Genomic DNA, 15,519 nt, shown 5'->3' on the forward strand with positions numbered 1-15,519 from the left:
GCCATGCAGGGCAAGCTGGCTTCCTCCATGGCTTCTGCTCCAGTTCCTACCTCCGGGTTCCTGTGTGAGTCCACAATGGATGGTCATGTGGGAGTGTGAGCCAAATGAACCCTTTCTCTCATGTGTATGGCCATGATGTCTATCACAACAACAGAAAGCAAACTAGAACATGGTGACAAAACAGATTTTATTTCTACTTTATATATATGTATTTCAGAGCCTTTTGAATGGCTTGATGTGTTCCAAGCCGGAAGACCCCATAGAGTACTTGGAAAGTTGTTTACAGAAAGTCAAGGAGCTAGGAGGCTGTGAGAAGGTGAAGTGGGACACATTCGTCAGCCAGGAGAAGAAGACATTACCGCCGCTGAACGGAGGACAGTCTCGGAGATCCTTCCTCAGAAACGGTAATGCGTGCACAGAATGGTGGACATCTCATGGGAGAGCAGGTCTCTTAAAAACACACCATGCAGGCTGGAGAGAGCACTTTTAATGATTGGATTTCTAAGTGCTCTGGCAGAATTTATCTATTTCTGCTAATAATTCTAACCGTCTGTGATAAGGGGGAAAGCAACACACTGGCAATTTTCTGTAAGTTTATACAGAATCTATATTACCAAATTCATTATTTTGCAACATAATTTAAGAATTATGGCTTTATTCTTTAAAATTGCAAGTAGGCTTTCCCCACATATACAAGAAGAATGCGGATCAAATTGGTGGTTAGTATGTAACACTCAGCATTGATTTAGTGCTCACTAATGTTGCTTCCAAGAATAGGGTACACATTAGTGTATTTACACAAGTGCATGGATACCTTCCAAGGTTCATTTAATAAAGATTCACTAAGTGACTATTGAATACAATAGATTTGTCACTTGGATGAAAGACGCAAAAATAAATAAATCGGTTGACCATGTCAGGTGAGAAGTGGAAGCTATTGTCTTTTGGAGCATCGTCGAGTTTTCCAATCTCATTCTGAAGTGTGCGTTTTTTCAAAAACCATGGGCCAATCAGCCTTTTCAGCTGAATGAAGTTGTGAGTATAACAGTATGCAAATGCAAAATTGGTTCTAATCAGGGGACGCTAAACTAATTCTTCTTCAGTGACCAAGACAATATCTTTTCAAAATTTAAGCCATGTTCAAAAATTGCTCCACAGTGAGGTTGGAAGAAATGGCTCAACAGTTAAGACCGGTTCCTCCTCTTCCAGAGAACCTGGCTTCAGTTCCCAGTACTTATGGCTGTCAGCTCTCAATTGCCTGTACATCCCATTCCAGAGGACCTACTGCCCTCTGCTGGCCTCTTCACGTACCTGCACTCATGTGTGCATACCCCACACAGAAATGCACATAAATAAATAATAAAAACAGATTTTAAAATGCTGTTTCACAGAAGTTTCTGGCCCACCAAGAGCATGAAACCAATTTCCATAAACGCAAAAAGAAAACAATGCTTAGTCTGTGTGGCCTCGTCAGTCGCGACCCAGTTAGATTTGATTTGAATGTGGTGTAGGGAAAAAGTCATGTGTGCTAATTTTTAAGAAGCTCAATAAGAGGAAAGTAGAAATATTGTTCCCTCAGAGATATCTCCAGAGCGAGCAGCATCCTTCCTTGTCCGCACGGCGGTCATTGTGCTGCTAATTATATTTTCATTAATCATTAGATAGACTTTCTATAGACTGTGGTCAAGAAAATATTACACCGTGCTGTCCTGTATCTGGAATATAAGATAGGACGATGCAAAACATTTTCTAAATTCATTTATTTTTTATTACAAATTTTTGTTTTATGAAGTTATTTTTCTTTTGCATTCTTTGTTTTGTTTTAAAATACTGGACTCAGGAGGACCTCATGCAAGTGAGAAAAGCATTCTACCTACTGAACCATAGCTCTACCCCTTCCTATGTGTAAATCATAATTGGTGGAATAGGTTGTTAAATTTGATAACATTGGTAATTTCCCCCAAACTTAAATATCTCTAGAAATGTAGTGATTCATGAATTTTTGCAAGCATATTGACAATGTTATACTAACATACAATTATCTTTAGAAATTAGTCTATCACATAAAATATTTTCATCAACTAAGCAAACTACTTCCCTAAATGAAAATACCATAAAGCAAAAGTAAGTGATTGGTGGACAGATCTTTAAATTATTTCATTTTAAGGCAGAGCAGGTTACTATAATCAATGCCTTTCCCCACATTTTCTAAGGACTGTCTGCCACTGTCTGAAGACTTTGTTAACAGAATCAAAGTCTAGTGAGTCATTAGGCAAATGATTTAACATGTTAGATCACTGGAGAATGCAAACTTCCAACTGATGAGCTCCTTGGGAGGTGACGCTTTGTGTTGTGCTTAGAAAGCTATCAACTATTAAAAGCTCTATGGAAGGCCAAGTAGATGTCCATCTCCCTCCTGCCGGGCTCGTTGGGTAGTGAGGGTTCTCTTTGTATCCTGGGTGCAATAACGGCACCTGACGTGAGAAAAGAAGGAGCTGTGAACTATATATTGATGATGACTGATACCATCTGCCTGACTGTCTGGAGCTTGCCAGGTCTGTCTTTTGGACCACTGGGACATGTGTGCTTTGTATTTCAACTCTTCATTTTAGTGTTGTCAGTGAGATCTGACGCCCGCATTTCATCACCTCTGCCTTTGGACCCTGCCCTTCTTACATATCATTTCTTATGACTCCAGCCCAAGTGGGTTTATCCATCCCTTCATCTGCTGTAGAATTTACCAGCAAAGACTTGAGCTGTAGCCTTTCTACCTGGTGGGTATGTGGCTGTCATATCTAAGCACATAGGCTCTAGACTTCCACTAGCACTAAGGAGACAGCTACTGCTTTGTCTCCTACTAAAACACTCTCCACATACAGACACATCTGGAAATAAAGGACAAATGCCTGCTGCCAGTGTAGACATAAATTTAAATCTCCATATGTGCATATTTTCATTGTAGGTCAACGAACTTAAAGATATCCATCGTAGTCACTGTTCTACTGCTATGAAGGGACACCACAACCAAGGCAACTCTTATAAAATGAAGCATTTAATCATTTACTTGGGGGCTGGCTTACAGTTCAGGGGATTAGTCCATTATTATCATGACATGGAGCATGGAAGTAGACCTGCAAGCATGGTGCTGAAGAAGTAGCTGAGAGCTTTAGGTCCTGGTCCCCAGGCAGCAAACAGGGAGAGAAAGAGACACTGGGTGTGATGTGGGCTTTTGAAACATCAAAGTCCAAGCCCAGTGACTCTCCTCCTCCAACACGGCCACACCTCCTCCAACAGGCCACACCTCCTACAACACAGCCACACCTAATCCTTCCCGAACAGTTCATCAGCTGGGTACTAAGCATGCAAAGACGAGCCCATGGGGATGTTCTTTTCCAAAGCACCACAGCACTAAAGGTTGAGCCCGTAGAATGCAATGACATGGAAAGGTACTATGAGTTAGACATGCGATCTTTGTTTGCATCTCTGAACAGTCTACCGCCACCGCCCCAGAGTGAGTGTGCGTCTCTATTTGCAGAGTGAACAGAGTATACTCTGCACAGGAACTGAATCCCTGGGCACCTGGGTGAGGTGAAGTCCTCAAATCCCAGAATATCTAGCAGAGGTGTGAAATACAATGAAGCTAAGCCTGAGGAAGTTAGCCTTTCTCAGTGCAGGTGGTCCAAGCCAGGCCACCGTCTGTGTCAATAAAGTTTTCCTAAAACACTGGCCCCCTCGTTCACTTAGGAGTGGTCTAGGACCAAACCCATGCTACCTTGGCTGTCAAGTATGAGATGGTGTGGTTCTAGAAATCCAGAATGTCGGCTCTCTGCCTCTTTAAAAAAAAAGTTTGCTGGCCACTAAGGAAGCCTCCCTTCTTCCAGGGATTGGCTAGTTTACACAACTTTTTGTACTAATTGGTCAACTGTGAAAAGTGGTTTGCTCAGCCCTTTTTCCCCTCTTCAAATTGATCTTACTCTTTTGCAGTAATGCCTGAAAATTCCAACTTCCCTTATCGACGTTATGACCGGCTCCCTCCTATCCACCAGTTCTCCATAGAAAGCGACACGGACCTGTCTGAGACAGCAGAGCTGATAGAGGAGTATGAGGTCTTTGACCCAACGAGGCCTCGACCCAAGATCATTCTCGTCATAGGTGCGACAGTGAGCGTCAAACTCTCCACTGCTGCTGGCTTGGTTTGCCTGCTTCCATTTCAGAGATCACAGCTAGGTGACATGGCTACCAACGTTGAGTTGGGTAGTGACAACAACCAGAAACAAAAGATCAAGGGCTGCTAATGAAAATATTTAGAGGAATTTTCGATAAGGTAGAATTATAGTTCTATTTAACACCTAGTTCACAGTCTTAGATTTCCACTGTAATATTACAGTAATTCTCTATAATGAACGGAAAATAATCCCTTCGAGATTTATGAGCTGGTGGGTTTCTTCAATTAATCATTAATGTAGATAGTCAATTAGATACTTGTTTAAAATGGGTGTTGATGGGGTTTCTGTCCTACCTGGTTCCCACAGTCGTTAAGTCCCAAAGAAATCACACAGAGGTGTTAGTTATAAACTGATTGGCCCATTAGCTCAGGCTTCTTATTAACTCTTATAACTTATATTAGCCCATTATTCTTGTCTATGTTAGCCACGTGGCTCGGTACCTTATTCAGCAAGGCAGTCACATCTTGCTTCTTCTGTGGCTGGGTCAGGACTGCAGAGGAATGGGCTTCCTTCTTCCTAGAATTCTCCTGTTCTCATTGACCCACCTCTACTTCCTGTCTGGTTGTCCCACTTATACTTCCTGCTTGGCTACTGGCCAATCAGCATTTATTTAAAATATAATTGGCAGAGTACAGACCATTGTCCCATATCAAATGGAATTTTTTTTCTCTTTAATTGACAAATCAAACATTTATTCCCTAGTAACCACAGAAGGAAAAGAAATAATAACATATTGGAAGTATTCCTATTCGTGCAAGCATGGTACCTATAGTAAAGTCAGTTTCCGTCGTATTGAAAAGCAGATGGAGGAGAAGGGTGCTCTATGCCACCAGAAACTTCTGATTATTATGCAAAAAGAAAAGATAAAATCACTGTGAAACTTGTGTTGACTACAAAGATACCAGCCCAATTTCATTTCATAAGAAATAGACACTGAACCTGTTTTAAGTCATGGTCGTGGAGGGAGCATCTCTTTGCACAAGGTCATGGGTTTGCCTGTTTTGAATGCCAGGTGGCCCAGGAAGCGGAAAGGGGACTCAGAGTTTGAAGATTGCCGAGCGGTACGGATTCCAGTACATTTCAGTGGGAGAATTACTGAGGAAGAAAATCCACAGTGCCAGCAGCAACAGAAAGTGGAGTCTGATTGCCAAGATAATCACCAATGGGGAGCTGGCCCCACAGGTATCACTGCAAGGGTGTCTTTCCTTGTGCATGAAAATAATCATCCCTGCCTGGAGTACACTGTCGGTTTTCACCTTTATGTTATAGGAGACAACAATCACAGAGATAAAACAGAAACTGATGCAGATACCTGATGAAGAAGGCATTGTCATTGATGGATTCCCAAGAGATGTTGCCCAGGCTCTGTCTTTTGAGGACCAGGTAAGAATATCTTCTGGTATTTATTCATCTCTCTCTTCTCTCTTGTGTGTGCTCCCTTTTCTGTCATCTATCTCTCCATCTCCGTGTGTGTTTATGCTCGTGTGCACACGTTTCTGGGCATAGAACCAAGGACCCTGCATACGGTAGCAAACATTCTGCCACTGGGTGATAGCCTAGCCTTATTTGTATTAATTTATTTAAAAATAAATTTAATGTCCTACTTTTTACTTAAAGTTTTGAGATTAAGCGATAAAGACAAACAATGACTTCTTGGCATTGTTTCTGAATTCTGATCAGAAATAGCCAAACCCATCAATGTGTGTTGGCAAAGGTGTTTTCTTTGGCAAATGTTTAAAAATTGAAGGCGATATCTGCCAAGAAGAAAGATGAGACCTGATAATAGAATTTATTAATTTTATTTAAAAGTATAGATCTTTATAAACTTTATTTCAAAATATTTTTCTAAGATGCCTTTTTATGTTCCATTTCTTTAAAATAAGACTCAGGTGGTAATGTCGAGAGATGGGCCTGGGGTCACCCTACACCACCGTGCCTGCACACTGAGGAGGTCAGAAATGCTGGGCTTCCTTGTTGATATGGCGTCCAGCTGCCAAAATGTATCCAAATGGGGTAAATTATGCCTTCTTAGCATCTACTATATCCATCCTAAACAAACACAAAAACTGAAATATAATGCCTATTAAATCTTTAAAAAGATCCATAACCCAGAGTAGCATCTTCACAGCTCAGAATATGCAATGGACTTAGACAGAGTGAAGGGAAGAGGGACATAGAGAGATGGCTTCCTCCCATACAGGGGAACCAGGAACAGCTCTCCTAGAAAATCCAGTCTCCATCCTCGTTCACAGAATCCCAGCCAGCAGATCCTTCGGAAAGGTCTGCCGTAGCTTATGCTTACTGTTCTCCACCACACTTCTGAGACTGGAGAAAATCCGGTATTTCTTCATAAGCTTACATCTCTGCATCCTGGAGTTTCTTGGCCACTTTGGCTGTGCAGCGGTACTGGAAGTTGATGCTGCAGCACATGCTGCAGGAGTTCAGTGGGTGCAGAGGTGAAAGGCTTATATAAAAGGTCAGAGTTCAGTGGGTGCAGAGGTGAAAGGCTTATATAAAAGGTCAGAGTTGGTCCCATTCTGCTCCCCTCACACTGTGCAGATGAAAGCTCCTGCAGGATCTTTTTCTCTTTTTCCACTTTTGACATCAAATGTGCAGGTATTTCCATCACCAACTGGGCATCCAGGAATTTAATTCTTCTTTGACATTAAGCATATTCCCTTCCTAACTGTGTGGTTGAAATGATAGCTATCATCACATACAAGTTCCAGCCAGTTTGTAAGGAAGGGGGCATGAAGGTCTGAAGTCCCAGGTCAAAAATGACACCCAGCACTGTGCTCACTGGTGTAGATGACACCCACCACTGCACTCACTGGTGTTGTTGAGAATTTTGCAATGCTGTTGTCTTGGAGATGAAATACTGTCCACCTGGGCAGATAGGTGTGGGCAACCACTTCAAGTCTGTGGAAACTTTGCAGCCTATACCTATTTGCCTCTCTGGCCCAGCAGAGAGGGCCCACCTCCTTCCTCCCCCACACAGCACACAATTACTCAGTGTGTCACACACACTGAGCATGATCATGTCATTCCGAAGCCTGGCATGTGATGGTGTCACCCGAAAGCTCAGCACCTTGGGTGTGTGTAGAATTCTCTTTACTTGATCCAGCTCTGACTCCTCACACTTGGCAAACCACAACTGAAAGTCAAGTTCTCTTTCCTCCCCGCCACTAAAACACTGGAGGCACAAGACTGGGCTAGGTAAAATCAATCCTTCTTTAGCAGGGGAGGAGTCTGGAGATGTGTGCTGAAATCACAGAATCAACTGTGTCTGGTAAGAACTGTGTCAAGTGGGTTGCAGGGCTTCTTGCTCAGCCCGGAGGTGTTTCGAGGCCATGCATTCCCATCTGCTAAGCCTGTGGAAGTGGAATCACTATCCTCTGCATGGGTTCTCTGAGTTTTTACCTGGTCCTTACCAAAGAGGGTGGGAGCAGGCTTGCGTTGGCCTTGGGAAGCCAGTTTTCCCATTGAAATATGTCTCTACTGATGTGTAGACATGAGTCTGCTCAGGCTTTCTCTCATCAGTGATTTTGCTTGTTATCTATTTCCAATACTATGGTTTCTATGAAAGAAATCTAAATTATATGCTGATCAGGGAAGGACATTCCCATCTTGCTGTTGTTTGAATATGGGTAACATTGTCTACAGGTCTACATAACTGTCTAAACCTCAGGATGGAGGTATTGGGAGGTTCTGCAAAACTGAGAGGTGGGACTTCGTGGGAGATGCTCAAGTCCTTGGAGGCAAGGTCCTATAAGGTCCCTCCTGTACTCTTTCTGACATGTGTGATACTCTTTCTGACATGTACTCCCATAACCCTGCCACAGACCTAAAAGAGTGGGGACACTCAATCTTAGGCTCTAACTTCCAGAACTGGGAGCCAAATTATACCTTTCCACTTGATATTTAGCCTGTCTGTCAGGCAATCCCCTATAGTGATGCAAAGTGGATGGATGTACTTCACTTTCTTTCCAAACTGGCTATTCTCTATATGTAACTATATATAAATTTAGTATCAATCTTGGTTTTAATTTCAAATACAGATGTTTTGGGGATAATGCCTCTCTACCCATGAGTCCTAGTATCATTTCTGTTGTTAGTGTGGTAAAATACCACAACTCAAGGCAACTTAGGAGAGAAAGTCTACTCAGCTTGTAGTTCCAAGTCAGAGTCCATTGTTTTGAAGACGTCAAGGCAGAAACTCAGCTAGTTATACCACATCTATGTGAAAAGAGAAAATAACACATGTGTGCCTACTTGATCAGCTAGGTTTATTTGGCTGTTTTCACTTTCATGCAGTCCAAAGCTGAGCCCTTGAAATGGTGTTGCCCGTATTCAGGCTGGATGCTCCCCATCAATTAATCCAGTGAGGATAAACCCTTCACAAGCACGCTCACAGAGCAACCTGATCTAAGCAGTCCCTCATTGAGAGCATCTTCCCAGGTGATTCTAGACTGTGACAGGCTGACAAAACTGACCAACACACATAACCATGGCCATGTTGGTGTGTGTAATAGGTCTGCTTTTGTGTTGTTAAAGGAAAATTTCTAGTGTTCCATTTTAAAACCTTGTGCTGTTTTTGTTAGCTGTGTTCCTTTGCAGCTTACAGCATTATGGCCCAATTGCCTGTTTTATAACCTATTCCTCTCAGTGTTTGGCTGACCTTGATGGAATTACTGCGCGTTTGTTATTTGCCTCCTGACACAGGCTTCTCTTCTGTGCTCTTTGAGACAGAGAGGATTCATTCACTCTGAAGGCCTACTTCATTCTCCCTCTTTTGGGACCCTCACCCCTGCCTCATCAACTCATTATGCTCCTTTACTACAGAGGGTTCTATCAGACATAGGATGGGTTGGAGTAGAAAATAAATACTAGAGTTTTGGATATCACACAAAGGAACAGTTCTAATAACTGCAGAGGAAGTAATTTTGAATCATTTCCCAGGCCTCCCTGTGAACCAGTGGGGCTGGTTCTGGAGTCAGTGGAGCTGGTGAGTGCTGACCCTGCTAATCTCAGTGTTCTCCTTCAGAGACACCACCTGAGGAGGACAACTGAGTCAGTCCTCTAGTTCCCGGCAGAGTTGTGGCTCTAGGGAAGCACATGGCCAGAGGGTGTGATGATTTCTGCTGCACCATAGCGAGATCAAAAACAACAAGGACAGCAACCAAAACCTTTGATTTATGACAGGGAAGACCAGTTCTTCCCTCCTGTCGGAGGATGTGATGGCAAAGACTCTATTCCTTCTGCAGTCTATTTTTCAAACTGACTGTTTAAACCCTCAGAGGCCACCTTCAGATGTCAAGGCTGCCGACAACAGCTCTGCTTTAGTTTGCCTTCTGAGTTTGGCCTTAAACCTCCATTTGAAGGCTTTTGTGCTTCTGAGAATGGCTGGAAACCACTCCAGAGCTCGGGCAGCTGGAGTCCAGGGATGCTCAACACTACAGGGCAGGAAAATTTGGAAGTCCCCTAATTAGCCCATCCTGCCTCCATCCTCCTCGTCTCCCTGCCTGAAGAATAATTGATTAGTTGAAGTTAACCCAGGGGTGAGAACAACCCAGTTCCAAAATGAGCCGTGGAAAAGCTACTCCTAAGAGTGCAGGTGCTAAGCTCTGGGCACACGTGATACCCTGATGCCATAGGCGCCGGACTGCTGAGCACCGGCAGCCTGGCTCTTCAGAACTGTGGAACTGCAGACTGGCTGCCCTGACAGTATAGCCCTCCTTCACCGAGGCCCTGCAGCAGTCTGATTCACCCACACAGCCATAAATTTAAGGCACTCTCAAGCATCTTTACAAAGCACAACAAAACAAAAACCCTCATTCTATATACTGCCCATGTTGGGATGTTTGGTGAAGGAGTTCATCCATTATACCAGTGTAGAAAAAGTTTATTTAGTACATTGCAGGGAACAAAAGACCTGAGGTATTAGTGCAAGAGCCACCAATAGACAACAGTGCGCTATGAGGACCTCTATTGTGGAGGACTTCGCATTGCTTTAGGTTAAGACTTTGTATTCAAAAACCCAGCATGTTCTCCCCACCATGTAAATGAGGAGACTGCAGATTGATCAGTCCTGGGCAATGAGCTTGAGCCCCTTAGTGTGTTTTATATCATTCATATCACATAAATGGAAATAATTCTGTTATTTGGTTGTGGCTTATTTGGCTTGGCTATGCCAGTGGCTGTTTGACCATTTGGGCAGAACACAGCTATGGCTTTGTTTAAGGATAACTTCATGACCACGTTTTCATGGAGGACCTGTTCGCTTTCTACTCTCTTCTCAGTCTTGATCTTTCTTCCCTCCAAATGCTCCTCCCACCCACGATAGAGCTACAAATCAGTCTTGAGTCTTGATTGGGTGAGTTTTTCTTGGTTTATTTGAAATGAATAGGGGTAGCACGCTGGTTCAGCCTCCTAGAAAGGGTCTGCAGTGTACCATGCAAAGAGATCCATCCTTAAGGTCATATTTAGTAGAAGGTTCACATTGCTTGGTCCAGGGGCTCAAAGGAAGCATCTCTTACAGTGATGGGGGTTGAAGGCTTTGTCTAAATGTCATCTAGAGTCAGAACTATTGAATTAAAGAGAAAGAAATCTGAAAAATACAGTCATGTTCTCCTGAGCCAGCATAGTATGGGGAAGGATGGTTACCAAGGTAAGGCTCCCACCCAGTGTGGGAGGCAGAAATACATGCGGACCCGCACAGAAAGGTGGAACTGTAGAAAGCTTCTTCCAGTGGCTTCCGGAGGATGGAGGTCATGGTTGCACGTCAGACGGGAAAAGTAAAAAGTGAGACATTTTGGTCCCAAGTAAGCAGGTTTTGAGTGGGACTCCAGCCTGGCTCTCCCTGGAATATACAGAGTCATTTGGAATTGAATCTGTTTTATTTTGGAAGGAATAGATTTGATTAGCCATTGACAGAGGCCAGGGCCAGAAATAGAGAGGAAAAGGGGGGAAGGAATCCTATTGGAGAGATAAGTGGAGCCAGCCATGGCTAGGCTCATCTAAATAATGATTAGAAAATGGGCACTGGGAAAAGAAACCCAGAGCAGCAGACGTGGCGAGAAGGGATTTCACCCCTTGAAGCAGGATGGCAGGAACGTGCTGTGCCACGGAAGAGCAAATTTGCGCTTTCAGGATCTTTTGTGAAGATACCGATTTCGATTGTCTCGTGACTTCCGGGAGTCCTCTGCGGTCTGAGGCGCGCTGGAAGGCTTAGAGGCTATGTTCTGAAGACGGGTGGGAGAGGCTGGGGCAAACCTGGGGTGGATGTGACTGAGCTGTGATGGAGACTTTTCTCCAGTAACAATGAAGGGGACATTACTTAATTTACTTAGAATCAGACAAATTATTTTGACCAAAGAATAAAGTACCTTAAAGGGTTTTTTGTGGTAGCCAAGACAGTATTTTCTGGATAGCACAGGTAAGGACCAGACTGTCATCCAGGTCATGTCCCATGAGGACAATCTCAGAGCAGGAGCGGCAGCTGCGGGTCACAGGTTTACAGATGGCATTGCCTGCATGGGACCTTCGGCTGCTTCTTTTAAAGAAAAAGAGTCAGCTTCTGACAGGTTTATTGTTCCGGTGTGGCTCTCTTATTTCTCAGCTTGAGCAGACTGGGTTTTATATCAGACAGGTAAACCATGTTAGTAATGTTCTAGTGTTGGACTACATTGGAGTGTTTGGTAAGACCCACCAGGTCCCTTTTAAACAGGCTGAAGCTGGGTACCTGGTGATGAACTCTGTGTGCCTTCAGGAATACCAGGTTCCCAGCTGAACTAGGTTAGGAAGACAACTCTGGTCAGGGATGGTAAAATCTTGTTTTGAAATACTACTAATTAGTGTTTATTGCTGGGTCTTTAATACAATGCAGGTAGCCAAGATTCACCTTTTGTATGGTTGGTTAGCGCTCCTAGGGAGCGGTATTAAGAAAGCCCTAAAGTCCTGTTGGTTACTCTAATCAGCTATATCCTTTGCTGGGAGAGTTAACCACCCTCCACGGAGCCGCCCTGGCCAGAGACCCTTGGTTAGTGGGGAAGAGGATTTCCACTGAAATGCCTTTCAAAGAGGCCAGGTTAATCATTCCCAATGGCTATACATGTCCACAGTAACAGGGAGACCTTTGACTAGAAAGTTCCCCAGTCCTCTATGGAGAGAGAGAGAGAGACAGAGAGAGACAGAGAGAGACAGAGAGACAGAGAGACAGAGAGACAGAGAGAGAGAGACAGAGAGAGAGAGACAGAGAGAGAGAGAATGAGGAATAACTCTTACCAAAAGCTGGGCCCCTTACCCCTCAAGGCAGTAAGTATGAGCAGGAGCCAGGAGGCCTTTGGATACAACAATAAGGGTCCCAAGTAAGGATGATGGAGGATGGGAGGTGAAATCCTTATTGCCTGTACCAGTCACATGTGTGTGTTTGTGTGAGCACATGCATGCACGCTTGTGGGTGTGTGCATGCATGCATACGTGTGTGTGTGTGTGTGTGTGTGTGTGTGTGTGTGCATGTGCATGCACATGTTTGGATGGGCTGGTGAAAGAATTTGACCTCTATATCAGAGTGGGAAATAGAACACACTTATCCAGATAAATAAACTCACAGACATAGCAGTTACAAAAGCATGTGACAATGGGCTCTTCCCTTTGGGGAAAGTCTCCGTGGGTTGGGATGCGCTACTGCATATGATTTCCATTCCTTATCCTGCAATTTCTGTTGTGCAAATTAGGCAGCTCAGTGGTATCGGGTTGCAGCTTATTTTGTCTGGCTGTGCTGGTCTATGTTCTGTTATGGCAGTTTTGGTTATGAGGCATGGTCTCTTTGTATAGCCAAGACTGGCCTTGAAGTCTTCTTGATCCTTCTTACTCAGTCTCTTCAGGGCTTAGACTATAGATTTGTGCCACCATGTTTGGCTATATTTGTATTCCAGTTTCCATCCAAGCAAAGTATTATTTTAACATGATGTATATCGTGTGTGCTTAAGTTATCACATGGTTTCCTAGGCAGATGTCTTTAGTGCAGTCTACAGATGAAGAAACTGAGATTCAGAAAGTGAAGAGACCCCTCTCACCCACTGTCAGCAAGGACATGGCTGGCGTTCCAGTCTTGGTGCAGACATGGATTGGAGACCACTAGCCTTCCGTACCCTAGAGATTATGAACAGGCAGTCTTCAGGTTGAGCGTGGGCTGCAAACTGTTTTTTAGAAAAAAAATGCATGCCAAATTTTAAAATTGGAAGATTAGAAAATAGAAAGCAGTAATTTGGAGATTTGGTGGTTCCACTCCACACTCCTGAAGCTCAGTGGTGACAGTTGGTGCTCAGACAAGGAGATGCTTTTCTGTTCGTGACTCTCCCCCTCAGTTTAGCCCTCACAAAGCCTTCGGATCCATATCCCACAGCCCCACTCAGCCACCCTGGTCTTAGCTATGACCTCTGCCAACAGAGCCCAGTCCATGGACTGATCACCGCTCCCGTGACTCTGACTCCATGTTGTCCTGAATGTCAGAGGCTGTTCCTTTGTTCTCAGGATAACCTGCACTCCCAACAATGACAATCCTGAGATAGTCCCCTCCAATCTTTCCAGATTATCCTAGAAATTCAGCCCCTTGGAAACTGGAGTTCTGACCTCTCTGCTATACATCTGCAAAGCATCGAAGGACAGAGATTGTTGTTTGCTTGATTAGTATGGGGGAAGGGGAAAAGATAATGCATTAGTAACAATAATAGACACGTCATGTTGGACACACATGGACAAGTTACTGTGCACCAGACGCTGTTCTGAACCTATCTATTTTTACACAAATACATGTCGATTCTGCAAACAAAGTGAGGACATTTCTCACAATCTACAAACCTGTGCAAAGTCCTAGCACTTCTAAGAGGCAGAGGTGTAGTTTGAGCCCAGGCGGTGTAGGGGTAAGCTCTGAGAATTTTGTCTCGTTACCACCCCTGTTTTAAGAAGCCTAGATAGTGGGTGTCGCTATTTACATATGTCACAATATTAAATTTGTTTACTAGCTTGCTTCATATTGCCGTGATAAACACCACTGCCAACGGCAACTTGGGAAGGGTTTGTGTCTATGCATAGGGTTAGAGTCCATCGTGACAAGAAGTCAACGCGAGAGCTCAGAGCTGGAACCTGGAGGCAGGAGCTGAAGCCGAGGCCCTGGAATACAGCAACACACTGTAATGTTTCCCAGCCTCACACTCAATGACGTTATCATTTCCTCCAGGATCACACAGCAACTGCACCACATCAGTGGCTGGGCCTGTGCACATCAATCAGTAATCAAGAAAAGGTCCTCCGTAGACTGACAGTTCTTCAACAGCAGTTCCCTCTTCCCGGATATGTGCAAATGTGTGTCTTAAACAAACACATTTGATAACCTAAAGTCAGGGTAGTAAAAGGTTAACCTGACACAGGCGAACCCTGGGTTCAATTCCTGCACCATACACACACAAAAAAAAATTAAAAATAAAAACGATTAAAAAACAACAAACACCCATGGCAGCTTGAATGAAAACGGTTCCCATAGGCTCATGTATTTGATGCTTGATCCTTTGTTGGTGGAATTATTTGGAAAGGATTAGGAGAAGGTGTATCACGGGGGGTAGGCTGAACTATCTCTCTAATCCTGAGCCTTTGGCTTTTTGCACCAAGTATGTTTGGATCTTATTCTGCTGTAACCTTTGAACACACATCCCAGCACTGCAAACCGTGTAAGCACACACCCAGAGTACTGAAGAGAGTCAGGGGCAGGGGAAATAACTAATAGTTACATTCGCTTGTATTTTAGTGTAGAAACTGATTTTTTTCTATTAACTAACGTATTTTTACCTTTGTAACATTCAAAGAATGATTTAAACTGAAACGAATTTTTGTTTTGTTTTGTCTTTTTCAAGATAGGGTTTCTCTGTGTAGCTCTGACTGCCCTAGAACTCACTCTGTAGACCATGCTGGCCTCAAACTCACAGAGATAGATCCACCTGCCTCTGCCTCCCTCCCGAGTGCTGGGATTAAAGGCGTGCGCCAGACGGCTGCTCTGAACTGATTGTGTAGTTGTGTTAGATATTGATTATTATAGTACCACATGAAAGTATCCAAAGATGTGGATGATGGGTGATGCCGACAGTGTGGGGCTGCGACACTAGTTTATGTGTGGAAGATCGCTGGAGCTGCACTTCTCCTACCTAAAACAGGATGTACTTCCTCTTCTTGTACCCCATTTTCTCATCCCCACGACTACACGTACCTTACAGTCATGGAATCCAGGGCTCAACATTCC

At 43.9% G+C, this 15,519-nt stretch overlaps 1 protein-coding gene across 2 annotated transcripts in view; it reads left to right on the forward strand.

The window, feature by feature from the left end:
- Positions 1-15,519, forward strand: part of Ak5 (adenylate kinase 5) — a 187,408-nt gene that overhangs the window by 6,981 nt on the left and 164,908 nt on the right. For both annotated transcript variants that reach the window (XM_075981057.1, XM_075981058.1), the window contains exons 2-5: positions 218-404; positions 3,985-4,152; positions 5,239-5,408; positions 5,496-5,609. In XM_075981057.1, coding sequence (XP_075837172.1) covers positions 218-404; positions 3,985-4,152; positions 5,239-5,408; positions 5,496-5,609 — 639 coding nt within the window. The remainder of the gene's footprint in view (positions 1-217; positions 405-3,984; positions 4,153-5,238; positions 5,409-5,495; positions 5,610-15,519) is intronic.

The sequence above is a fragment of the Microtus pennsylvanicus genome, chromosome 7 (assembly GCF_037038515.1).
Source record: "Microtus pennsylvanicus isolate mMicPen1 chromosome 7, mMicPen1.hap1, whole genome shotgun sequence".
In the NCBI taxonomy this organism is placed as follows: Eukaryota; Metazoa; Chordata; class Mammalia; order Rodentia; family Cricetidae; genus Microtus; species Microtus pennsylvanicus.